The sequence below is a fragment of the Amphiprion ocellaris genome, chromosome 17 (assembly GCF_022539595.1).
Source record: "Amphiprion ocellaris isolate individual 3 ecotype Okinawa chromosome 17, ASM2253959v1, whole genome shotgun sequence".
Lineage (NCBI taxonomy): Eukaryota > Metazoa > Chordata > Actinopteri > Pomacentridae > Amphiprion > Amphiprion ocellaris.
In genome coordinates, this window is record NC_072782.1 from 33,714,871 (window position 1) to 33,741,772 (window position 26,902).

The window sequence follows — 26,902 nt, forward strand, 5'->3', positions numbered from 1 at the left end:
CAAAACTGAATATGGTTCCAGACTGACCAATGAGCTCCAGATGTGTTTGAGTACGACCCTGACACCATTCAGACCACAATTCAAAATACACAATTCAAACAATACTGGCAGAGCAAACTGCAGCTCAGTTCTCCCATTAAGCAGCAGGGATATAAGGGGAGTAACAAGACAGGAAAAAAAATGTAAAAGTGTACAATTGTTTACATTTTTTGAGATTTAGGTATTGTTATAGATGTATATAAGCTGGTTTGGGTTGTTCAGTCATTATTTTTTCAAGTTCTGCACTTAATTTTAAGATGTACAGTTATATCAAAAGTTATTTGTTAATAAATGTTGTCAAAATGTTTTTGAACCGTACTGAATTTATTTGATTTGATGGTCAGCTATTGATTACATGCACATGCTAATAAAACTTCTAGGTTACATCATTATATATCGCACTAATTGAAGTTAGACTTTATGATGTTTCGGACCTTTGCTTTAATACATTTTCTCTGACTAGACCTCTTTGAATTTTAGTTGAATACCCCTGCTCTACACGGATGACTGCAGATCCACACAGTCCAATTCCCACCTGGTCAAATATGCAGACGACACAGTCCTCCTGTCTCTGCTGTCAGGACCTTCTCAGTCCCACAGCTCAGTCCTCCAGGAGGTTGTGGACTGGTGTGATGACTCTTGTCTGGAGCTGAATGTTAAAGAACCAAGGAGATGGTGGTGACCTTTTCCAACCAGCAGATGGCGCTGGCTACAGCTGTCACCACCAACATCCATGGAATGCCTGTTGAGCTTGTGGAGGAGTACAAACATCTGGGAACCATCTTTGACAGCCAGCTGAAATTCTCCTCTAACACAGAGGAGATTATCAGGATATGTCACCAGAGGCAGTATCTCCTAAGGAAGCTCAACTCTTTTGGAGTAAATAAGAACATTTTCCAGACTTTCTATTACTCCTTCATAGAGAGCACCATCACCTTCTCCATCACCTGCTGATTCTACTCCATCAGCCTCCAGAACAGAAACTGCCTGCAGAGGACTGTCACTGTCTGTTCAATAATCCTAGGACTTCCTCTCAGAACTCTGTCTGCAGTGTATGAACAGTTAACATGTAGACTGGCAAACTGGATCATACGTGACCCTCACATGATCTCTTCTCTGCATCTGAGTGGCTTCCTTCTGGTCGACGGCTTCGCTGCCCTGCATGCAGGACACAGAGGAGAAGGTCTACCTTTGTACCCAGGGCAGTCCAAGTCCTCAACTCATGAACCATAAAACCTCCCCCCCACCCCTACACACCACCTCCACCACCACACATGGACTTTAACATGGACCTCTGGGAACTCTGCAATTTATATCTACCATGATATATTCTTGTATCTATCTCATTGCCATATTGCACCTTCTTTCATTTGTATTTGCACTATGTATGACATATTTGTACTAATATGTTACTAAGCTGTGTTTTTGTCTAATTTCTCTTTTTTATTTTTATTCTTATTACTTGCTCTAGACATGTATATATATATTTATCCCTATTTCTTATGTCATGTTGCACTGCCTGCTCTACGTGCCTTGTTAATTGCCCCCTGGGGACAAATAAAGTTTTCTGAATCTGAATCTAACTTAGTTGTTGATTTTTTTTTTTATAGGTCTGGTTCTTTTCATGGAGAATCTGTTCACAATCTGAAGGGAAAAACTGAAACATTTAATCAGAGAAATGTAAGAAATACTCAGACCACTAGAAATATGAAGATCAGATAGTTCATCTGGTCTGCTCTCTACTAACACGTCTAATAAAGCCCAAAAATATTAAGATATTATATTTTTTAAAAATCAATGTTTTCTGAAAAATGCCCAAAATATTTGAAAGTCAGATATTTAAAAATCCATATATTTGATTACAGTGTTTTGGTCATATTTTCTTAAACTGAATCATTTCACACTCATTTTCTGTTTAAAATGATTATATGTTAAATATATTAATACATTGTTATGTTGATCACATGTTAAATCACATGTTACATACTAAACGTTTATATAACATGTTAAATCACATATTACATACTAAATGTACATGTAACATGCTAAATTACATGTTTAGATCTATTTTTAATGTTTATTCTGTCGGAGGCTCCTGATTGGTGTCAGCTCGGTCACGTGATTTCATTTCCTGTTTCTTCGCTCTGCTGACCGGAAACATTACGGTTCTGTCAACAGAAGTGACGTCACGTAGCGCTGAGTCAGCTGAAGCGAGCAGGAAGCGGAGCAGGGCGCATGCGCGGCGGCAGCAGCAGCGCTCGTGCTGCAGCTTCGTCGTCTCACCGGAGGTTTTTACGTTTTATTCGGTTTGTTGTGACGTCACAGCCCGGGACGCAGCGGATACCTGCTCCGTCATCAGGCAGGAAGTGAGGAAAAGGAGCTTCCGGTTACAGGTTTGATGAATTTTCTGTCCTGAGAGTTCAGGTTGAGTGGAAGTGATGAGAGCAGCTCAGATTATTGTTTATTAACAAAATAAAATGACCGGAAGAGGCTTTTACTGTGAAGGAGCTGCTGATGGTGTTTTTTAAAATTTTATTTAGTCTTTATTTATACAGATAATCTCACTGAGACACTGGATGTCTTTCTGTAGACAGACCAAACCTCCTCATGGTCCATCCTGAAGGCTTCAGACTTCCGGTTCCACAGATGGACGACTTTAGATCCACAGTTAAATGAGGATCTAAATAATGTGGTGTTCTCGTACAGAACTGACTGTTCTACAGGTTCCACTTCCTGCTGGACTTATTTCTGTTGAAGCTTCGGTTCATTTTTCAGTCTTTGGAGAATGTAAATGTTTTTGGTGAAACATTTTAGAAGACTATTTATGGAACATTTTCTCAGAATTCTTTAGAATAAAAATGATTCATGTTCTGATGTTCTGAACAATAACAGCAGAAATAAAACCTTCAGATGTCCTTCTAGAATTCATATTTAAATCCGCTGGTCAGGTTTATTCTGGGATGTTTTATTGGTTTTGGAACATTTTAATAGTATTTTTGTGGTCCGTATTCTGATAATTTTGTTCCATTTCTTCACATTTTCTTGGACACATTATCAATAAATGAGCTGTTTTTATTCATATTTTGGATTTTCTCCTGTTTCTCTGTCTTTTTGGAGAAATTATTGATTTATTGTTGATTTCTGGAACATTTTATTGATATTTTTCATGTTTTATGAAGATTTTTGGAACATTGTATTGATATTTTTCATGTTTTATGAAGACTTTTGGAGCATTTTCCTTTAATTTTTGGGAGATTTTATTATTTTAGATTATTGGGACATTTCACTTTTTCTCACATTTTATTAAAACTTTTGGGACAGTTTTTCATATTATTAATCAATTATATATATATTTTTTGGGATTTTTCATTTGAACATATTACTTATAAATAATTTCTTCCTGATAAATCTGTGATTGGATGAGATCAACTTTATCGATCCTCAGTGGGACAGAGATAATCATTATTAATAAACTGATCAATAATAATAATAATAATAATAATAGTCATAATAAACTGATTAGTCCACAAACCCAGAGCTGCTGATTCTGAAGGTTTATCAGGAATAATTCCAGCAGAAACATGTCTCAGTTTCAAAAACAAAGTTCAGACCAGAAACATCAACAGGAAGAACCAGAAATACCTGCAGAGGAGTACAGTGGAGTACAGAGGAGTACAGTGGAGTATAGAGGAGTATAGAGGAGTACAGTGGAGTATAGAGGAGTATAGAGGAGTACAGTGGAGTATAGAGGAGTATAGAGGAGTATAGAGGAGTACACTGAGGACAAACTACAGGAGAGAAACAACACAATTAGTAGTGAATGTTTGTATATGAAGGACATGAGACGGATGGACAGGTGGATAGACAGACAGACAGGTAGACACATAGACAGACAGACAGACAGGTAGACAGACAGATAGACAGACAGACAGACACACAGACAGACAGGTAGACACACAGACAGACAGACAGACAGACAGACACACAGGCAGACAGACAGGTGGACAGATTCAAAAGGTGGAACAGCTGATCAGCAGCATCACAAGTGAGCTTCCTGACCTCACCTGGTTGCCATGGAGACGCTGTGAGGTGACGATGCTTTCAGGTACGTTAGAACATGTTTCCCGTGATGGTTTTTGTTTGTCACCGTAGCGATGAAGAGGAGTCGGCTGCTGACCCTACTGGTGGGCGGAGTCTTCTGCCTGGCTGTGATGTCACTGTACCGCATGCTGGAGCTGATGCAGGGGGCGGAGCCTCAGCCCCGCCGAGATGCACCTGACGAGCAGGTGGACGAGGTGCGTCAGAATCAGACGTGAACTGAAAATGAACTGTTTTATGAGACTTATGATTTTTATAATAACTTTAAATATTAATAAAACAGAAAACTCCAAAATAAAAGCATTTATTTATTATCTGAGCCCTAATAATAAACCAATCAACTCTCTGCTCCAAGGATTTGTCCCGCCTCCAGCAGAAGATTGACAGGTTGGAGCGTCTCCTCAGCGACAACAACCGGCTGGTTGCTAGGCTACGTGACTCTCTGCTCCAGCACAAAGCATCATGGGAAAGAGGAGGGGGAGGGGCCAATGTTAGTTCAGACTCCACCCACAGCCAAGCTGCCCCGCCTCCTGGCTGCCGATTGGCTGAAGAGATGAAAGACGGAGCAGATGGAGTGCAGGTTAGCTTATCATGCTAGCAGCTGTTACCTTATGCTAGCAGCTGTTAGCTTATGCTATCAGCTGTAACCTTATCATGCTAGCAGCTGTTAGCTTATGCTAGCAGCTGTTAGCATAGCATGCTACTAGCTGTTAGCTTATCATGCTAGCAGCTGTTAGCTTATCATACTAGCAGCTGTTAGCTTGTAGTGTTTTAATTAAAGCATCAAAGGAAACTCCTAAAAATCTTTAATTTCTGTTTGAGCGTTTCAAATGTCTGAAAGATTCATGAGACGTTTTTAACTGATTTTATTTTTAATAAAAGGTGTCAAATCCTTTTTTAACAGTTGTCTTTTCCTAAAAGTAGTTTAATTCTAATTATTACTTCAAGCAGACAGTTTTCTGTATTTAACTGGATGTTTTTAATATAAAAACTGATGATTAGTTTCAACAGTTTTAATACGTCAATAATTCTGTCAGTTATTTTTCAGTTAAATACAGAATAAACGTGTTTCCAGTGTTTCCAGGAAATGAGCCCCTTTGATTCTGAACCAAACAATAAACGGCAGATGGATCAAAAATGAAAATAAAAAGCTTCTTTTTCTCGATGCTAACTGTAGAAACGTTAAAGCTTCTTTTTAACCGTAGAAATGTTAAAGCTTCTTTTTAACCGTAGAAACGTTAAAGCTTGTTTTTAACAGTAGAAACGTTAAAGCTTCTTTTTAACAGTAGAAACGTTAAAGCTTCTTTTTAACAGTAGAAACGTTAAAGCTTCTTTTTAACAGTAGAAACGTTAAAGCTTCTTTTTAACCGTAGAAACGTTAAAGCTTCTTTTTAACAGTAGAAACGTTAAAGCTTCTTTTTAACAGTAGAAACGTTAAAGCTTCTTTTTAACAGTAGAAACGTTAAAGCGTCTTTTTAACTGTAGAAACGTTAAAGCTTCTTTTTAACTGTAGAAACGTTAAAGCTTCTTTTTAACAGTAGAAACGTTAAAGCTTGTTTTTAACAGTAGAAACGTTAAAGCTTCTTTTTAACCGTAAAAACGTTAAAGCTTCTTTTTAACCGTAGAAACGTTAAAGCTTCTTTTTAACCGTAGAAACGTTAAAGCTTCTTTTTAACCGTAGAAACGTTAAAGCTTCTTTTTAACCGTAGAAACGTTAAAGCTTCTTTTTAACCGTAGAAACGTTAAAGCTTCTTTTTAACCGTAGAAACGTTAAAGCTTCTTTTTAACCGTAAAAACGTTAAAGCTTCTTTTTAACCGTAGAAACGTTAAAGCTTCTTTTTAACCGTAGAAACGTTAAAGCTTCTTTTTAACCGTAGAAACGTTAAAGCTTCTTTTTAACTGTAGAAACATTAAAGCTTCTTTTTAACCGTAGAAACATTCTTTTTAACTGTAGAAATGTTAAAGCTTGTTTTTAACAGTAGAAACATTTAACTTCTTTTTAACTGTAAAAACGTTAAAGCTTCTTTTTCACTGTAGAAATGTTAAAGCTTCTTTTTAACTGTAGAAATGTTAAAACTTCTTTTTAACTGTAGAAATGTTAAAGCTTCTTTTTAACCGTAGAAACGTTAAACCTTCTTTTTTTTTTTGGCCTTTTTTCAGCTTTATTTTTCATAGGCGTAGTGAGAGAGAGACAGGAAACAGGGGAGAAGAGTTGGGGGAAGACATACAACAAAGGGCATCAAGGGAATTGAACCCGGGCCGCTGCGTCGGGGACAAGCCCCTGTACATGGGTCGCCCGCTTAACACGTTGAGCTATACGGGCGCCCATAAACCTTCTTTTTAACTGTAAAAACATTAAAGCTTCTTTTTAACTGTAAAAACGTTAAAGCTTATTTTTAACCGTAGTAACGTTAAAGCTTCTTTTTAACTGTAAAAACGTTAAAGCTTCTTTTTAACTGTAAAAATGTTAAAGCTTATTTTTAACCGTAGAAACTTTAAAGCTTCTTTTTAACTGTAGAAATGTTAAAGCTTCTTTTTCCAGATGCTAACAGTAGAAACGTTAAATATCGTCTGTCTGCCCTCCAGCTGCTGGACGTCTATGACCTCCTGCCCTTCGATAACCCTGACGGTGGCGCCTGGAAACAGGGCTTTGAGATCGGTTACCGTGGAGACGAGTGGGACGAGCAGCCGCTGGAGCTCTTCCTGGTTCCACATTCGCACAACGACCCCGGTGAGTACGGCCGCACGCGATTGGTCGGAGGACTGTCAGCTGACCCGTGAGCTTGCTGACCAGTTGGTGTTTCAGGTTGGCTGAAGACGTTCGACGGTTATTACCAGGACCAGACCCGACACATCCTGGACAACATGCTGCAGAAACTCAGCCAAGACCACAGGTGACACGCAGTCTGTTCAGTCCACACGCCTCACCCACACTCTGTCACATGTCAGTTACATGGTAGTCACATGTCAGTCACATGGTAGTCACATGTCAGTCCCATGTCAGTTACATGGTAGTCACATGTCAGTTACATGGTAGTCACATGTCAGTCACATGTCAGTTACATGGTAGTCACGTCAGTCCCATGTCAGTTACATGGTAGTCACATGTCAGTTACATGGTAGTCACATGTCAGTCACATGGTAGTCACATGTCAGTCCCATGTCAGTTACATGGTAGTCACATGTCAGTTACATGGTAGTCACATGTCAGTCACATGGTAGTCACATGTCAGTCCCATGTCAGTTACATGGTAGTCACATGTCAGTTACATGGTAGTCACATGTCAGTCACGTCAGTTACATGGTAGTCACGTCAGTCCCATGTCAGTTACATGGTAGTCACATGTCAGTTACATGGTAGTCACATGTCAGTTACATGGCAGTCACATGTCAGGCACATGTCAGTTACATGGTAGTCACATATGAGTTACATGTCAGTTACATGGTAGTAACATGTCAGTTAAGTGTCAGTCACATGTCAGTTACATGTCAGTCACATGGTGGACACATGGTAGTCACATGTCAGTTACATGGTAGTCACATGGTGGTCACGTGGTAGTCACATGTCAGTCACATGGTAGTCACATGTCAGTTACATGGTAGTCACGTCAGTCACGTGTCAGTGACATGTCAGTCACGTGTCAGTCACATGTCAGTTACAGGTAGTCACATGTCAGTTACATGTCAGTTACATGGTAGTCACATATCAGTCACATGTCAGTCACATGTCTGTTACGTGTCAGTTAAGTGTCAGTCACATGTCAGTCTGCTGTATGTTCTTTTTCCTTACCGATCAATTATTGATCGGTTATTGATCTGTTGTTCAGGAGGAAGATGGTTTGGGAAGAGATCCATTATTTATCAGTTATTGATCAATTTTTGATTCGTTACTGATCCGTTATTGATTAGTTATTGATCAGTTTTTGATCAGTTATTGATTAGTTGTTGATCATTTGTTGATCAGTTATTGATCTGTTGTTCAGGAGGAAGATGGTTTGGGCAGAGATCAGTTATTTCTCTAAGTGGTGGAACGATATCGATGATCAGAAGAGAGCGACGGTCAAACGGTAACTTTCTATTCTATTGATCACAGCTGATCATCAGGACTCTGGCAAAAAAACATCCGCAACATCGAACAGAAAGAAAACCGACGTTTAATTAAATGAGTCCGATGTGTTTAGTTTTCTGTAAACTCTGTTCATGTTTGATACCGGGACTTTTTTCTGTCATGTGACGCAGCGTTTCTTCTTCTTCTTTCTCTGACGGTGTTGCTGCGCTGTGATTGGTCAGCCTGGTGGGGGCGGGGCAGCTGGAGCTGGTGACGGGCGGCTGGGTGATGGCGGACGAAGCCAACTCTCACTACTTTGCTCTACTGGATCAGTTGATGGAGGGCCACCAATGGCTGCACAGACATCTGGGTCAGATAACTCACCTGTCGCACCTTCAGGCCTCACTCACCTAAGTCTGACATTAACCAATCACACTCCTTCTGCAGGCGTGACGCCAAGCAGCGGCTGGGCCATCGACCCCTTCGGACACTCCCCCTCCATGACCTACCTGCTGAAGGGGGCGGGGCTTCAGAACATGGTCATCCAGCGGGTTCACTACGCCGTGAAGAAGCACTTCGCCCGGCAACAGACGCTGGAGTTTCTATGGCGACAGACCTGGGGTGAGACAGAGAAGAATAATAATCAGTAATCAATAATCAGTGGATGAAGATCAGCTGATCACAAACGACTCATCTAAAAGAATCGATTTAAACCAGTTTAACTTCAATATCCTGAAATTAAAACGTTTCAACTCTTTTTAAAATGGAGACTGATGATGTCACAAACTGCTCTGACTCCGCCCCCTGCCCTGTCTCAGACTCCTCCCCCCGCAGTGACATCACATGTCACATGATGCCGTTCTACAGCTACGACGTTCCACACACATGTGGCCCGAACCCGGCGGTCTGCTGTCAGTTCGACTTCCACCGCCTGCCGGGGAGGCGGGTCTTCTGTCCATGGAGGGTCCCGCCGCAGCCAATCACAGATCAGAATGTCCAGGAGAGGTGATCAGGGGGCGGGGCCAAGTACGAACACCAATAATGTCTGTGTAGTTTCTCATTCATCCAGGTCATGGTTATCCAATGTTGTTTAAATCAATCCAGCTGGACTTTAAGAAGGTTCCTTGAAGACGTTTCACCTCTCATCCAAGAGGCTTCTTCAGTTCTGGTGGTGGTTGATGTTGCCTCAGCTTATAACCTCTGTGAGGTGTGGTCAGTATTATTCACATTCTGACGACCATTGCCAAGGCCCACCTGGCTCCTCAACGATGGTCGTTAGGAGCCAGGGAGTGACACAAAGGGGGTCGTTGAAATGCAAGTTTCACCGAGCCCTCGCATGCTAATGGGGGTCGTTAGCATGAGCCACCTCACCTGAGTCATTCTGCCGAGTAGTTCTTTTGGGGAGTTTAGAAAGGACCTGATTGTAAAATGGTGAAAGATGATGTCGCAGACCACCCCCCCTGTTCAGAGATGGCTTCTCCACTTTGACATGGATGGCTTCTTTCACACCTCTCTCAAACCATCTTTCCTCCCTGTCCAAAATCTGAACATTGGTGTCCTGAAATGAGTGTCCCTCTTCCTTGAGGTGAAGGAAGACCGCCGAATCCTGTCCTGAGGAACTGGCTCTTCTGTGTTGAGCCATACGCTTGTTAAGTGGCTGTTTGGTTTCCCCTATGTAGAGATCTGAGCAGGGTGTTGTCTTGTAAAAGCCGTGTTCCACATGTGTTCCAACAATGGAGGCGGTGGAATTTTCTTAAAGTCCAGCTGGATTGATTTAAACAACTTTGGAACACCATGAAGCAAATCAGCTGATTTTTATTTATTACTATTACATTTGAATCTTCTTCAAATTTATCTGAAAGTTTTTCTCAGAATTTTTACTTTTTTTAAGCCTTTTTTCATTAAATACAGAAACTGATGGTTTCAATGTAGAAATATACAGATTCAATATTCACACTTCCTCACTGTTTTTCTTTGAAATATAACTTCATTTGAGGCTTTTTAACTTTTTCTCAAAGTTTTTCTTAAATTTCTTAAATTTGAACCTTTTTCTTTAGTGTTTTAAACTTCCTGTCTGAATGTTGAACTTTTTTGAGTTGAAACTTTTTCTTGGTGTTTTCATGTTTTTGTTGAGATTTTTAACTTTTTCTCTAAATGTTGAGCTTGTCTTTGGTCTTTTCTTGGTCAGTAGCTGTTTTTCTCTAGTTTTTATTTTCGTCAGCAGCTGTTTCTAGTTTTTATTTTCATCAGCAGCTGTTTCAATTCAATTCAGTTTTATTTATATAGTGCCAATTAGTCAAATTGTCTCAAGACGCTTTACAGAACCCATATGTCTGACCCCCCAGAGCAGCCCTAAGGAGACAGTGGCAGGAAAACACCCTTTTAACAGGGAAAAAACTCAAGCAGAACCCGGCTCTAATGTGGGGGAACCATCTGCTGCTGGCCGGACGGGTTGAGAGGGACAGAAGAGGTAGAGAGGTGGGGGGGACACAAGGACCATAAAACACACAGTTTAATACATGCATGATAAGACAGATGATACATGCAAAGTACAACTAATTATAGAACAACTGATTATAGTTTACTGCTATGGTGTATGGCTCTGGCATTAAATATACTACATATATAGCTGGTGGTAAATTCAAAAATATGTAGATGAGCAAATCAAGTATAGTGAGGGTGATGCAGAGTAGATTGATGGAAATGGGCAGCTGGAAGCAGTGGGCTGGAGGAAGGTCAGCAGCAGCATCCCACAGATGGAGATTAGGCCAGTTGGTGGGAGAACCACCACAGATCTGAAGCATCCAGCTCTGGGATCAGGGACACTCGGAGAAAGGACACAGGGAGAAACAGAGTGAGTGTAATGCAATAATGGTATATATACTGTATATTAAATATAATGGTAGATAGAGAAGGGCTCAGTGCATCCAGAGAGGTCCTCCAGCAGCCTCGGCCTGTAGCAGCAGAACTAGGGGCAGAACTAAGGGACGTCCAAGAGGAAGACTCCAGCTGACCCCCTCAGGGTCCCCCAGTCAGTCCTAACTATAAGATTTGTCAAAAAGGAAGGTTTTAAGCCTGGTCTTAAAATTAGAGAGGGTGTCCGCCTCCAGAACCCAAACTGGGAGCTGGTTCCACAAGAGAGGAGCTGATAACTGAAGGCTCTGCCTCCCATTCTACTTTTAGAGAGAAGTTACAGGTCACTTCTCCAAGTAAGCCTGCAGTCTGAGAGTGAAGAGTTCTGCTAGGATAATATGGTACTATCAGGTCTTTAAGATATGATGGAGATTGGTTGTTAAGAGCTTTATATGTCAGAAGAAGGATTTTGAATTCTATTCTATATTTAACAGGAAGCCAATGAAGAGAAACCAATATAGGAGAAATACGATCTCTCTTGCTAACTCCCGTCAGTACTCTGGCTGCAGCATTTTGGATCCGCTGTAGATGTTTCAGAGAGCTATTGGGACAACCTGATAATAAGGAATTACAGTAGTCAAGCCTAGAAGTAACAAATGCATGGACTAGTTTTTCTGCATCAGTTTTTATTCTAGTTTTTATTGTCATCAGCAGCTGTTCTAGTTTTTATTTTCATCAACAGCTGTTTCTAGTTTTATTTTCATCAGCGGCTGTTTCTAGTTTTTGTTTTTGTCAGCAGCTGTTTCTCTAGTTTTTCTCTTCCAGCAGTGAACTGGTCTGTGAGGATCAGTGTTCCGCTGCAGGTGTGATCCATCAGGTGATCAGTCAGCTGATTGGTTGTTGATCTGTGTCAGAGCGCTGCTGCTGTTGGATCAGTACCGGCAGAAGTCTCAGCTCTTCCGTTCTCCGGTTCTCCTGGTTCCCCTCGGGGATGACTTTCGCTTCGTCGAGACGAGTGAATGGGACGTTCAGTTCACCAACTACCAGAAACTCTTCGACTACTTCGAGCAGCATCCAGAGCTCCACATCAAGGTGAGACACCGTAGGGGCGGGGCCTGGGGCAGGGCCTGAGGGGTGGGGCCTGGGAGCGGGGCCTGGAGGCAGGTGAGAGCACAGTGAGGTAAGGACGGAGGATAGTTTATCAGACATTCAGCTGCTGGTTGTGATTCTATTCAGTCAGCAGTGATCAATATCAGGATCAATACGAGGTCCTGGAACAACACAGACAAGAAGAATCAATACAAGATCAATAATAAACCAGGAGCACAGTGCTGCTGATCAATAACCGATCAGCTGGATGGTTGGTCTGACTGTCCTTGAACGCAACACGATCCAAATCTGAGCTAACAGATTTCATCAAATCACTTCATTCCCTGAATGACTGAAAGCTGATCAATAGATGAAAGCTGCAGAAACAGAGAACAGAGGATCTAGTAGTTGGAGATCCATCCAGCATGGTGGAACTTCTTCTAGTAGTTGGAGATCCATCCAGCATGGTGGAACTTCTTCTAGTAGTTGGAGATCCATCCAGCATGGTGGAGCATTTTCTAGTAGTTGGAGATCCATCCAGCATGGTGGAACTTCTAGTAGTTGGAGATCCATCCAGCATGGTGGAGCATTGTCTAGTAGTTGGAGATCCATCCAGCATGGTGGAACTTCTTCTCGTAGTTGGAGATCCATCCAGCATGGTGGAGCATTTTCTAGTAGTTGGAGATCCATCCAGCATGGATCTTCTACAGATGATGAGCAGGAGTAGAGAGGAAACATGGAGATAGAAAAAAAATCTACCGGATGAGGAAATCTGAGGAGCTTCAGGAAAACTGGAGGTTCGGGAAGACGTTTCTAGAAACATCTTCCTGAACCTCCAGTTAGGTTCTCCTGAAGCTCCTACCATCACCGGACCTGGATGACTGAGAACCTCCACAGAAGGAGGAGGAGGAGTCAACACTAGCTCAGGGTTTAACGTGAAGAAATGTTTCATTTTCTCTGGTTTCCGTCACTCTAACTGCCAGAAGACAGCTCTGAGTTCTTCATGTTGTTCTGGTTCCACAGATCTTCCCAGCCTGACCAAACATGGACATTTTTCTTCTTCTTTGTCTCCAGGCTCGTTTTGGGACTCTCTCTGATTACTTCCAGGCTCTTCATCGGCGCCTCGGTGCCGCCGGAACGTCGCTGCCGACGCTCCGTGGAGATTTCTTCACCTACGCCGACCGGGACGACCACTACTGGAGCGGGTTCTTCACGTCGCGGCCGTTCTACAAGCGCCTGGACCGGACGTTGGAGGCCACGCTCAGGTAGACCCCCTGTGTGACGGCAGAGACATCTCCAATCGGTGTCCGGCGTTTCATCTGGTTGGTTCTTCTCTGGCAGGGCCACAGAAATCCTCTTCAGCCTGACCTTGGCTGAGATGCGTCGTTTCGGCGCCGACGGTCGTCCGGATGCTCGCTTTCCGGCTCGGGACCACTTCCGGAGGCTGACGGTGGGGAGGAGGAACCTGGGGCTGTTCCAGCACCACGATGCCGTCACCGGCACCGGCCGAGACCCGGTGGTGGTCGATTACGGCACCAGGTAGCTTCTTCCTGTTAGCATGTTAGACTGTTGGCTTCTCAGATGCTAAGACATGTTAGACTGTTAGCATCTAGTCAGGTTAAACGTTAGCATGTGGCTACATAAAAACATGAACCGTCAGGTAAAAACTTCATGTCAGTGGAAGTCAAAGATGAAAATAAAGTTTTAAATTTCCAGGTTTTAACGTGGAGGAAGAAAGAAAAGCCAACAGGAGGAATACTTTTTGGAATTCCAAAAATAATTTGCTGACAAAATAAACCTGCTAAGCTAACCCTGTGCTAGCAAAGGGTGAGGTACGTAGAGGTGTTAATGTTTTAGCTTCAGTCTGGGGTTAAAGACAACTGTTACTGCTAGCATTAGACTGTGTTTACATTTATGTCTAAAAGTTCATAGATAAACATGGAATTAGCATGTTAGCATAAGACAGAACGGTTAGCATGAGCACATTAGTGAACAGAGAAGTCAAATTAGCATGTTATAGAGCAATGTGAAATAAAAAGCTGATAAATGTCAGTATGTTAGCACAGAAAGCGATAACATGTTAGCATGCTAAGCCAATAAAGCTTCCTGCTTTATTGTTGTAGATTTTTATTGTTTAGATTTTTTATTCTTGTGTTTCCTCATTGATTTTATCATCGAAGCACATGAATTTGTTAGCGTGTTTAGCCTGTTTTTGTCTCATTTTTCCCTCCATGCTCACTGATGAAGGACGGCGTCGCCTGCGGCAACGGTAACAGGTACCACCTGGCTTAGTGTGAGCAGTTAGCATGTAGCATTAGCCTCCCATCATTCCCATTCATTTAGCTTTAGCAGCTAGCTCTAGTTCCCATCTGTCCACTTTTAGTAAGCGTGTTTTTAACATGTAGATGATCACGTGTTTTTACTGTGTGGATCAGTGGTTCCCAACCTGTTTGGCTTGGAGCCCCCCCTATAAGCTGCACCTCAGCCTCAGCGCCCAGGTTGGGAACCACAGCTGTAGATAATCACGTGTTTTTACGATGTAGATGATCACGTGATTTTACCGTGTAGATGATCAAGTGTTTTTACCGTGTAGATGATCACTTGATTTTACCATGTAGATGATCACGTGATTTTACCGTGTAGATGATCAAGTGTTTTTACCGTGTAGATGATCACGTGATTTTACCGTGTAGATGATCATGTGTTTTTACCGTGTAGATGATCACGTGATTTTACCCTGTATATGATCATGTGATTTTACCGTGTAGATGATCATGTGTTTTTACCATGTAGATGGATCACGTGATTTTACCGTGTAGATGATCACGTGAGTGTTTTTGCTGATTCATGTGTTTGCTAAAATGTTTTCCAGGTTGTTTCACTCCATCCTGAACCTGCGCCAGGTGCTGCAGAGCTCCGCCCACTGGCTGCTCCTATTGGACAAGAGCCAGTACCACCACGACCAATCAAAGTCCTTTCTGCAAATGGTGAATTTTGACCTGCCTCCTCTGTCCTGTCAGTGTTTGTAATTTAAGGTTTGAACTCATTGATCACCTTTCGTCTGTGGTCTGATTGATCAGGATGATGTCACAGAGAGCTCACCTTGGGCTGTGGTCTGATTGGTCAGGATGATGTCACCTGTGTGCTTCTGCAGATGTCTGAGGTGAAACTGTGAGTTTCCTGTTTTCAGGATGAGGTGATGTCAGCACAGGACGCTCTTCCTCAAAAGACGATGCTGGAGCTCAGTGATGAGCCCAGGTAAAGGGGCGGGGCTTACTGTACTTCTAACCCTAACCCAAGTAAAGGGGCGGGGCTTACTGTATTTCCTACAATCAATAATCAATACCCTGATTACAGAATCAGGGTATTGATTATTGATTGTTTCAGGTCATTGATCGTCTTCAACCCGACTGAGCAGCTCCAGACCTCCGTCATCAGCGTCACCGTCGACTCTCCAGACGCTCATGTCGTAGACGCAGAAACAGGCCGACCAATGGCTGCACAGATCTCTGCGGCGTGGGTGGAGCCAAGCCAGGTTTCCACAGAAATGTTCCAGGTGAGGATGAGCTCATCAATGGGTTTATTGATCGGATCAGTGATTGGTTTATTGATCGGATCAGTGATTGGTTTATTGATCCATGTCGCTGTAGCTCTCCTTCGTGGTAGAACTTCCTCCTCTGTCGCTCCTCGTCTATCATGTGACCAAAGCAGCAGCTGGCTCCACCCCCCGGGCACGCTACACCATCCATCGCCATGGCGACCGACCAGTCGTCCACACCAAGCACTTTCAGGTGTCCCGCCCCCCTGAGGATGACGCCCCCCTGTTGCTTAGCAACAAACACATCCAGTTGTGGAGCTCCGTGGAGACGGGCCTGCTGCAGGTCTGACCCTTCAAAATAAAAGTCTGTCCAGAGAACACAGTTAAATCCTTTTCATTAAACTACAGGATCAGTGGATCAGCTGATTGGTTCTAACATCTTTCCTCCAGTGTCTGGTTTAGTCCAAAGATCTCCAAATTCAGAGGAAAGAAACCAGAAAAGATTCACTCAAACTGATTGATTATTAAAATAGTTTGGAATTAATTTAATGGTTGGTCAGAAATCAATCAGTTGATTAATCTGCAGCTCCAATCAAAACAATCAGTAGGCGGAGTTAGCGTCAGGACAGGAATTCAGTCGGCGGGGTTAGGGTCAGGACAGGAAGTCAGTAGGTGGGGTTAGAGTCAGGACAGGAAGTCAGTAGGGTTAGGGTTAGTATGGGTAGTAGGGTTAGTAGGGGTAGTAGGGTTAGTAGGGGTAGTAGGGTTAGTAGGGGTAGTAGGGTTAGTAGGGTTTGTAGGGGTAGTAGGGTTAGTAGGGTTAGGGGCAGTAGGGGTAGTAGGGTTAGTAGGGGTAGTAGGGTTAGTAGGGGTAGTGGGGTTAGTAGGGTTTGTAGGGGTAGTAGGGTTAGTAGGGTTAGGGGCAGTAGGGGTAGTAGGGTTAGTAGGGGTAGTAGGGTTAGTAGGGTTAGGGGTAGTAGAGGTAGTAGGGTTAGTAGGGGCAGTAGGGGCAATAGGGTTAGTAGGGTTAGTAGGGGCAGTAGGGGCAGTAGGGGTAGTAGAGTTTAGGACTAATCTCTCTGTTTCTGGATCCAGAAGCTCCGTCTGCCCTCCGGTCGCCTCCAGCAGCTGCAGGTCCAGTTTCTGTGGTACGGAACCAGAACCGGAACCAACCAGGAGAAGAGCGGAGCCTACCTGTTCCTACCTGGAGAGGACGGGCCTCAGGTGAGTCCAGGGCCTCAGGATCTCTGTCTGTCTTCAGACTGAATGTCTCTCTGTCCTCTGACTGAATGTCTCTCTGTCCTCTGACTGAATGTCTCTCTGTCCTCTGACTGAACGTCTCTCTGTCCTCTAACTGAATGTCTCTCTGTCCTCTGACTGAATGTCTCTCTGTCCTCTAACTGAATGTCTCTCTGTCCTCTGACTGAATGTCTCTCTGTCCTCTGACTGAATGTCTCTCGTCCTGCAGCTCTACCCGTCCTCAGAGTCTCCGCTGGTTCGTGTCTCCAGAGGTCCGATCTTCTCCGACATCACTTCCTGTTTCCAGCATTTCACCCACACAGTTCGTCTGTTTCACCTGGATGGTAACACCTTCACCTGTCCTTCACCTGTCCTTTACCCGTCCTTTACCTTTACCTGGATGGTAACACCTGTACCTCTCAGCTGTTAGTACTGTTAGCATGCTGACTGCAGCCTCACAGAGCTGTTTTCACTACTAGCTGTTAGCACTACAAGCTGTTAGCATTATTAGCTGTAAGCACTACTAGCTATTAGCACTACTAGCTGTTAGCATTACTAGCTGTTAGCATTCATAGCTTTTAGCACTACTAGCTGTTAGCATTACTGGCTGTTAGCACTACAAGCTGTTAGCCCTACAATCTTAAAAATAAACCCTGCTGTCTCTGCCCCAGGTTTTAAATAAAGTTTACCTTCTGCCCCAGGTTTTAAATAAAGTTTGCGTTCTGCCCCAGGTTTTAAATAAAGTTTACGTTCTGCCCCAGGCTTTAAATAAAGTTTGCATTCTGCCCCAGGGCATGCTGGGAAGTCGCTGGAGATCTCCAACATGGTGGACATCAGGTCAGAGGTCAACCGTGAGCTCGTCATGCGGTTCGTCAGTGATGTCGCCAACGGCAACCGTTTCTACTCCGACCTCAACGGCTTCCAGGTTTTTGCAGCCACCGACCAATCAAAGGCTTCCGTTACTGTGATGTCATGTATTTATTTAACACACCATGAACTATTTGGTTATCGATCAGATATTGATTGGTTAATGATTGGTTATTAATCAGTTATTGATCGGTTATTGATTGGTTATTGATCAGTTATTAACTGGTTTTTGACTGATTATTGATCGGTTATTGATCGTTATTGATTGGGTATCGACTGATTATTGATCAGTTCTTGATGGGTTATTGATTGGTTATCGACTGGTTATCAATCAGTTATTGATTGGTTATAGATCAGTCATTGATTGGTTATTGACTAATTATTGGAAAGTTATTGATCAGTTATTGATTGGTTATTGACTGATTATTGGTCAGTTATTGATTAGTTATTGACTGATTATTGATCAGTTATTGATTGGTTATTGACTGATTATTGATCAGTTATTGATTGGTTATTGACTGGTTATTGATCAGTTATCAATTGATTATTGACTGATTATTGATCAGTTATTGATCGGTTATTGATTGGTTATCGGTTTAGATGCAGCAGCGTCGGACTCTGCTGAAGCTCCCCCTACAGGCCAACTTCTACCCGATGACCTCAGCGGCGTTCCTGCAGGACTCGGGGAGTCGACTGACGCTGCTGTCGGCTCAGAGTCAGGCGGTGGCGTCACTCAGACCAGGTGAGTCTGATCATCTGACTGGTTTGTATTTTATTAATATTTCAGGATGTTTGGTGGATTCATTCGACACGTTGTTGACAAACGTTCCTCTCGTTACGATCAATAACTTATTGATCATTTTCCTGATCAGGTATAAACGCAGCGTCACCTGAGAAGCAGCAGCTGACAGAAGAACCCACAGCTCTTCCTCTGTTCCTATTTTATTAATAGTGTCACCTGTATGACCTGTATTACCTGTGTTACCTTTATTACCTGTGCAGGTGAGCTGGAGGTGGTGTTGGACCGGCGGCTGCAGCAGGACGATAACCGCGGCCTCGGACAAGGAATAACCGACAACAAGCTGACAGCCAGTCTGTACCACCTGCTGCTGGAGGACCGGAGGGGTGGGGCTCAGGTGAGGGCGGGGCTCAGGTGAGGGGCGGGGTGGGACTTGAGGACTCTGGGTTTTATTGCATGAGCTCAGGTGAGAGCCACACCTGTACATCACCTGGGGAACTGATGCTGGCAGTGACATCAGTGATGACATCAGAGGAGAGAAGATTCATTCATGGGATCCCCTGTATCCCCCATTGTAGCTAACCTGTACATGGAAGAAATGGAGATTGTGGCACTGAGAACATTCAGTGGCCACTCCCCGAGGCACTGGTTCAGATATGTGGATGACACATGGGTCACCATCAGGAAGGGTGAGGTCGAACCTTTCACAGAACACCTCAACTCGGTGGATAAAAACATCAAGTTCACAAGAGAGGATGTCCAAGACAACTGTCTGGCGTTTCTAGATTGCGTGGTACGCATTGAAACCAATGGGGAACTCAACATTGGGGTCTACAGAAAACCCACTCACACAGACCAGTACCTCCTGTTTGATTCACACCACCCACTAGAACACAAGTTGGGGGTGATCCGTACCTTAAAGCACAGAGCACAGAACATCCCATCAGAAGCGGATGGAAAAAGAAGGGAACACAAACATATTCACTCTGCTCTTCAAACTTGTGGCTATCCAAACTGGGCTTTTATCAAAACAGCAAAAAAGCGCAGGGAGGATAAGAAAGACGAGGACCACAAAAAGAGAAACAACATTGTCATCCCCTATGTGGCAGGAATTTCAGAGAAACTCAGGAGGATCTTTAACACCCACCAGATCCCAGTACACTTCAAGCCCAGCAACACTCTGAGGCAAAAGCTGGTCCATCCCAAGGACAAAATTCCAAGGGAGAAACAGAGCAATGTGGTGTACGCAGTGCAGTGCAATGAGGAATGCTCTGACCTGTACATTGGAGAGACTAAGCAGCCATTACACAAGCGCATGGCACAACACAGGAGGACTCAGCAGTCCACCTCCACCTCAAGGAGAAGGGGCACTCCTTTGATGACCACAAGGTGCGCATTCTAGCCAGAGAGGACAGATGGTTTGAGAGGGGTAAAAGAAGCCATTCATGTCAAACTAGAACGGCCATCTTTGAACAGAGGAGGGGGCCTCAGACACCACTTGTCTCCCACTTACAACGCCGTTCTTAGAGCCCTCCCAAGGAGGTGCAGCCATCTGTCCCACCTGCAGTCAGGTGACCCCCAACCACCCTCCTAGAGGGCTGGGAGGGGTAACGACCGCCCATCAAAGGCTAACGACTCACATTAACACCTAACGAGTCTGTTGGTTTCGGGTCTTTGTCCACTTGTTTTTGCCACCACCCTCCTGGTGGATAAATATCTGGTACTCCCCACCAGGCTTTCAGAACTGAAGAAGCCTCTTGGATGAGAGGTGAAACGTTTTCGACTCACACGAGGTTAGTCCAGTTGCCATAACTTATGCTTGCTTGAGATTCATTCACTCACTTTATTTATTGTCTTTCCAACAGGAAGTGGGTGGAGCAACGGTGGAACACCTGTCACTCCTCGCACACCTGACCTCGCTCTCCCTCAGCCACCCGCCAATCACCATGGTTGCCCCCAGCGACAGTCAGCTGCCGAAGCTCCGCCCCTTCCTGCCGCTGCGCCTGTCGCTGCCGTGCGACATTCACCTGCTGAACCTGAGGACGCTGGAGGACACACAGGTGAGGAGCACACCTGGAGACACCCCTCTGAAACACCTGTCTGATGTCAGCTGTTGGAGCTGGACAACTGGACGAGTTATTGATTTCCTTCAGCACTGTCCAATCAAACGATCAGACGAAGAAACGTTTAATAAAATCTGAGTTCATCTGATTTCTGATCTCTTTGTTTGTCAACAGGAAGCTGAGAGTCCGTCACGTGACGCGGCGCTCCTGCTCCACAGAAAGGGCTTTGACTGTAGCTCCACCCCCGACCCACCGCCATCGTGCACATGGAGCGCGCACAAGGAGGTGTGCGCGCACACACACACACACACACACACACACACACACACACACACACACACACACACATCTCAGCCTTTAATTACTGTTCATTCTTTCGTCTTATTTCATTTCCTGTTTTCAGGTGAACCTGGAGGATCTTTTCTCTCCTCTCCGTTTCCGTTCTGTCCGTCATTCTTCTCTCACTCTGCTGCACGACGAGCCGGAATCTGCCTGGCAACCGCAACGCATCACCCGGCTGCGACCGATGGAAATCAGCGCTTTCCGCGTGCAGCTGGACTGAAAATCAACAGAACACATTCACACAAAACTGCTGCACCAATGAGCCGAGACACTGAGCTGCAAGCGACCAATCAGAAACCAGAGACAGAAAATACCATAAAAAATGACCAATCAGAAACCAACTGATCCAGTGTTATTGACAATTAATCAAAGTTTTACAAAATTAATTCAAAGGGAGGAAACACGTGTTGCTACGGCAACAACAAGGGACCAGTTGAGTTGTACGCTTGTGTTGGAGTGTTTCCATGGCGACGGTCTGTTACTGCTGTTCAGATGTGATCAGTCTGATTTTATTGATCAATTCAGGAACTTATTTTGAAAAAACTGTTGGATTTTACTGTGAAAAGGGAAGCTAGGAGGAATTCTGTGAAACTTGTGGGTATTTTTCTAATCAGATTCTCTATTTTCTCTTTAATGATAGAATATATATGAAGTATTTACGACATGGAATGAATTTCAAAATGCATTTTTACCGTTTTGAATTTGTTAAAAAAATATTGTTGTTTATTTTTAGGACAATTTTTGTTTGAATAGAAAATAAATTATTTTAATTTTTTTTTCTTAAGTTTTTTTTTTTGGATGTTTCTGTAAAAACCCATAAAACACAAACTGAACTCTGAAACGTTAAAAGTGAAGTTTGATGAACTTCAGGCTCTGATCAGATGTTTGGTTTCTGTTGGTTCTGCAGGTTCTTCAGCTGCCTCCAGATGAAGTTCTTTCATTAAAACACTGAATCAGAGTTCTTGTTCCTGGACAGCAGAACGTTTTAATGTGAGGATGAGGTGAAGCTGCTCAGAACCGTCAGACTCTAAACTGAACCCATAAAAGTTCTGGGGTCCGTTTCACGAAGCAGGTTCAACAAACTCTGAGTGTAACCCTGAACTCTGAGTTGATCTACTCTGAGATAGAAAACTCTGAGTTTTCACTAAACCTGCTTCGTGAAACAGACGCCTGATATCTCTGACTGGGGTTTAGTTTATGTCGAGTACAGCAATCTGGAATAAAGGACTCTCAGATCACTCAGATTTCATCTGACAGCATTAGATCTGCAGAACATTGAAATCTTTGAGATTGGAATAAAGCATCATAAGAGTAAGAATACAACACTAAAACAAGTCCTTACCTGCTGTCAGTGTTCCACTCCACCAAAGATGCTGAAACGTATGACTGTTTCGGTTTCACAACGGCTGATTTGAGTTGGTTTAATCAACTCGGAGTAGTTTCACCCGGAGTTAAGTGCGTGCACCACAACTCTGAAAAGCCAGTATCAATGGAGCGCCGATTCGACGAGTCACCATGGCAACGGGGAAGCAGAGGACTACACCATTTGAATTGGAAATCTTAATGCGCTTATATAGCGAGTTTGAACATGTTTTTAGAAAGAAGTGCAGCACCTGCAGCTGCAAAAGAGAGGAAGACTGTCAGAGGACTCTAAGCGGCTACTCTCCAACCAGGAACCGCTCGCTGTGATGAACGACACGGAGGCTTCTTTGTACTTGCAGCAAAGGTAACCCACTCAGTGTAACAATACACGTCTCGTGTAAGTTACAAAGAGGTGGTCCCTGTCATCCTTTATTTATACAGGTGGGTTTACAGGATAATGATATGCAAGTAGACCAGAAATGGGAGTGAATAAAGTGAATGTGGGTGTGATTGAAGTGAGGTGGTCCATGTATATATTGTCGTAGAAAAGCAGAAATAAAAAAGGTATAATGGGTGTGGTAAATGCATAGCTTATATATGAAAACATCATATGTTACAATCAGGGTTAACTCAGTTCACAGTACAACTATTAATGATAATATAAAAAACCTAACAGAGACGGTGTGGGAGAACATTGCTGCCCAGGTCAATGCGTAAGTTTAAATTACAATAATATTACAGGGGAAAACTGTTTGAATAGTAGCCTATTAAGTTATTTCATTTAGGTGCAATCCTGCAGGGGAGAAGCGCATGTGGCAGCAGCTGAAGATGAAATATAAGAACATTTTTAAAACAGGTAAGAAGTCGGCATAATCTCATGGAGCTACCTCATTCTGATCATGTTTTACATTGTAAAGTAGCCTAGATATTAAGTGGCTGTTTGACTGTGCAGTGGTTTTATCCCACATATAGCCTAAATATCTGCATCCATATCATGTTCTGTTAATTAAGCCTATTTAAACTAACAAAGACTTCTACTCAGCCAACATATATATATATATATATATATATATATATATATATATATATATATATATATATATATATATATATATATATATATAAAAATAAAAAAATTTATTTTTTGTAAGCATATTCATACAAATATTTATTTCTCTTTTGTGTCTTTCATTTTTCTTTTGGCCCAACAGATTCTGATGGTACTATCTGCCTGGTGGAGTCCCTTCACACCACAACAGACCTTGTAACTGTAAGTAGGCAATACTCCAGAGATTTAGCCAGATGGTAGTTTAAGTCTACTGAAACATATTCAAATGGTAGTTTAAGTCTACTGAAACATATCACTCATCTAGGATGAAGAGGATGAAACTGTGTCTGCTGCCTTTACAGAGGGGGATCCAGAAAGGCACACAGAGGTATGTTACTGATAGTTCTCTTCCCATTCACATTTCTGAACATTCTGGTGGAATATAGAGTGTGACATTTAGCCTACACTGAAGTATTGCACATTCTCATCCTTTTTAACAGAGCATGGCTGGACAGCAGCAGGATGCTTCCTCAACTTCCACTGCACAGACTGACACAGTGAGATGGATGTTCAGTAAACACCAGAGGTTCAGTCCATGGAATTCACGTGCAACTGTATAATTTAATGTCCTTTATGTATTCCCAGTTACCAGTAAAACAAATATACAAAATCCACTTGCTGAGAAAAATCCAAAAAACAGATAAAGAAATGCAGTACTTGGACCACCAGATTAAGAAGGCAGATCTGGAAATTGAAATACTGGAGCACAAGTTAGAGGTGGATGCAGGTCACAGGTGAATTATGTTAACTACTGGAACATGAACTAAACTAGCTCTTTTATTTGTAGGAAATAAAGAAGACCAAATGAAATGTGTGTCGTGTTTATTTCACTGCTGTGGTGGTGATGATGGAGACTTAATCTCTGCAGTGATTATTGCATATGGTGTCTCTGACTGCTCTGCTGTCCTGATAGCTGGCAGGTGGATGAGGTCATCATCTGGGTCTTCAGTTTGTAGGGCAGAGTGTTGCTCTCCTCTAATAGTGGCAATATTATGAAGAACAACACATGCCACAATAATATCACAGGCCTCTCAGGAGTCACCCTGAGGTGATGTAGACACTGGAAACAGGCTTTCAGCAGGTCTATGATCATTTCCACCCGGGCTCTCATCCTGCAATGAGCCCGGTTGAAGTTCTGTTGGGGGCCTGGTTCAGGGTCAGGGTATGAGGTCATCAGCCTGGGTTGGCATGGTAACCCCTGTCACCCAGCAGAAGGCCATCAAACTCTCCTGTAATGTATAGTGGATACATTAGAGTATATTAAAGGAGGGAGACAAGTGAATTATATTGTGAAAATCTTTAGGCTGTTTACCACGTTGCAGTCTGTTGCTCAGGTTAGACTCATGATAAATCCTCTAGTCATGAACAGATCCAGACCACTTGGCCTCCACATTAGAAATGATGTATGCAGCAGTGCAGTGCAGAGAATGACAGATGTTGAACTATGATCTAGTCTTTAACATTTTGAAACCGTAGTCAATCTACCTCTAACTTACCTGCACATTTATGCTACACTCTAAGAAATTTCCCTGTAAATTTACAGTAAAGAGCTGGCAGCAAAATTTGCCAGCAGCACACTGTTATTTTACAGTAATCCTACTGTATTCTACAACAACAGTTTATTACTGTAAAAAATATTACGGTATTATGCTGTTTAGAGAGCTATTTCCTGGGGCTTTCAAAATGAAAGCCCCAGGAAATAGCATAGCATAGAAATGGCTCAGACGAGATGACTTTTCAACATTAAGCTTTTATTATAGCCAACTCTGTATCAAACATAGTTCAAAACTGACTTATTAAACCCATTCAATTTTAGTAACATACAATCATTTCCTCATGCTGAACAGGTTCCCATTGTGCATGTTCTAGTTCAGGTACACTGAGTTTGGTTTCCATTTTTCCTGAACTGTAACAAAAGATTCCTATATATCACTTAAATTATTTAATACTGCATTGGACACATTCAGCAACTAACAAATTTCAAGTAATTCAAGTCTTGTAAAATAAAATCTCTAAAAACAATTAATGATGTTTAACAGGTTGTCAACAATCTGTTTAAAAATTGCACATCACATTTCAGGAACCCTGCCTTCAGAATCAGTCTTTCATAACTCTTGATCATGTTCAATAAACACCAAGTCATGGAACAAACCTGGAACTGAAGTATTTTATACTGAACCCAACACAATACTGAAACTTGTTACCTTAAAATGACAACATGAACATCTGGTTGCAGACTGGGCTTTTGCTTTGTGAAAATGAGGTTCTGTGTGGAGAGGAGCTGTGGGTTTACATGAAGTCCCACTCAGAGTCCATCAGTCTTTTTATAAAGGTGACTACATGGGGATTTACAGTAGATGTCTTTTTCTGGAGCCGCTTCCTGACCTCTGGAACATCACTTTCTCCTGGCTGGTCTTTGTTCCCCTCTCAGGGTTGATACTAGGGCTGCCACAAACGACGCGTCGACGAATCGCCTGAGCACGATACGTCATCAAAAGCGGACGTGAGCGCGCAATGCAACAGAAATCACCGTCCGAGTGGAGCGCGGAACACGCATGGACATCCGCGCTGTATCGTGCATATATAGTATATGCATATATTATATATGCACAATACAGCGCGGACATCCGCGCTGTATCGTGCATATATAGTATATGCATATATTATATATGCACAATACAGCGCGGACATCCGCGCTGTATCGTGCATATATAGTATATGCATATATTATATATGCACAATACAGCGCGGACATCCGCGCCGCATCGTGCATATACTATATATGCACGATACAGCGCGGATGTCCATGCGTGTTCCGCGCTCCACTCGGACGGTGATTTCTGTTGCATTGCGCGCTCACTTCCGCTTTTGATGACGTATCGTGCTCAGGCGATTCGTCGACGCGTCGTTTGTGGCAGCCCTAGTTGATACCAAGAAAGAACCTACAATGAAATGACAAAGAAAGAATATATTAGGTGTGTAGGCAAAGATCCCTTGAACTTAGTATGGAACTCTGTCACATTCATAAAAAAAAAACCATACAAACAGGAAACTCAAATTATTAAGCAAAACAGAGTTTTCCACTTATAACAGCTGTTTAGTTCAATACACATTTAAATCTAATTTTTGCAGCCGTTTGCATAACACCCAAATTTACCTTTCCTAAGTGGAGAGAAAAGCAACATGACACATCCTACAAACCTTTTTAAAACTTGAAATTACCTAAATGGTCGAATGCAGACAAGTACATGTGGAGATTTGACAACAGATCAGTGGAGCATCACATTGTATATTTGATGGAAAATTACACTAAGACAGAGATAGCTAACTTAACCTAGCTGGATCTGGTGGCTTAGAAATTCATTTTCCTGGTCTGGTTTAAAAGAAAGACCCAAAGTTTTGTCCACTGCAGCCAAAGGGGAGGATGCTAGCTAGCTAGCTAGCTAACAGTGTGGGAAACGTTAGCATTCATGCTAGCTGCTAGCTAACAGTGTGGGAAACGTTAGCATTCATGCTA

The 26,902-nt window shown here is 42.9% G+C and overlaps 1 protein-coding gene and 1 long non-coding RNA gene across 3 annotated transcripts; one reads left to right on the forward strand and one right to left on the reverse strand.

The window, feature by feature from the left end:
• Nucleotides 1-2,262: 2,262 nt before the first annotated feature.
• man2a1 (mannosidase, alpha, class 2A, member 1) lies at nucleotides 2,263-21,690 on the forward strand. Of its 2 annotated transcripts, XM_023263854.3 has the most exons (24): nucleotides 2,263-2,432; nucleotides 4,192-4,334; nucleotides 4,493-4,717; nucleotides 6,724-6,868; nucleotides 6,944-7,031; nucleotides 8,121-8,204; nucleotides 8,428-8,555; nucleotides 8,633-8,806; nucleotides 9,004-9,190; nucleotides 11,953-12,130; nucleotides 13,202-13,392; nucleotides 13,469-13,666; nucleotides 15,000-15,114; nucleotides 15,318-15,385; nucleotides 15,515-15,683; nucleotides 15,778-16,008; nucleotides 16,761-16,889; nucleotides 17,134-17,248; nucleotides 17,696-17,829; nucleotides 18,372-18,513; nucleotides 18,774-18,907; nucleotides 20,376-20,570; nucleotides 20,748-20,858; nucleotides 20,977-21,690. In XM_023263854.3, exons 2-24 carry the CDS (start codon nucleotides 4,194-4,196, stop codon nucleotides 21,133-21,135), a joined length of 3,441 nt encoding a protein of 1,146 aa, XP_023119622.1. In that variant the 5' UTR covers nucleotides 2,263-2,432; nucleotides 4,192-4,193; the 3' UTR covers nucleotides 21,136-21,690. The 2 variants fall into 2 exon arrangements, with proteins under 2 accessions (XP_023119622.1, XP_023119623.1); XM_023263855.3 differs by lacking the exon at nucleotides 8,121-8,204.
• Nucleotides 21,691-24,190: 2,500 nt separating this feature from the next.
• On the reverse strand, nucleotides 24,191-25,997 carry LOC129350991 (uncharacterized). The gene is made up of 2 exons (XR_008604604.1): nucleotides 25,590-25,997; nucleotides 24,191-24,614 (listed from the first exon to the last, which is right to left on the reverse strand). It is a non-coding gene; the product is annotated as an uncharacterized LOC129350991 (long non-coding RNA).
• Nucleotides 25,998-26,902: the final 905 nt, after the last annotated feature.

What these genes read in the sequence shown, in the direction of transcription:
- man2a1 (XM_023263854.3), top strand. Translation starts at nt 4,194, where the DNA reads ATGAAGAGGAGTCGGCTGCTGACCCTACTGGTGGGCGGAGTCTTCTGC. An exon ending in AAGAGAGCGACGGTCAAACG is followed by an intron (nt 8,205 to 8,427) that starts GTAACTTTCTAT and finishes GTGATTGGTCAG; the next exon opens with CCTGGTGGGGGCGGGGCAGC. An exon ending in ATGGCTGCACAGACATCTGG is followed by an intron (nt 8,556 to 8,632) that starts GTCAGATAACTC and finishes CTCCTTCTGCAG; the next exon opens with GCGTGACGCCAAGCAGCGGC.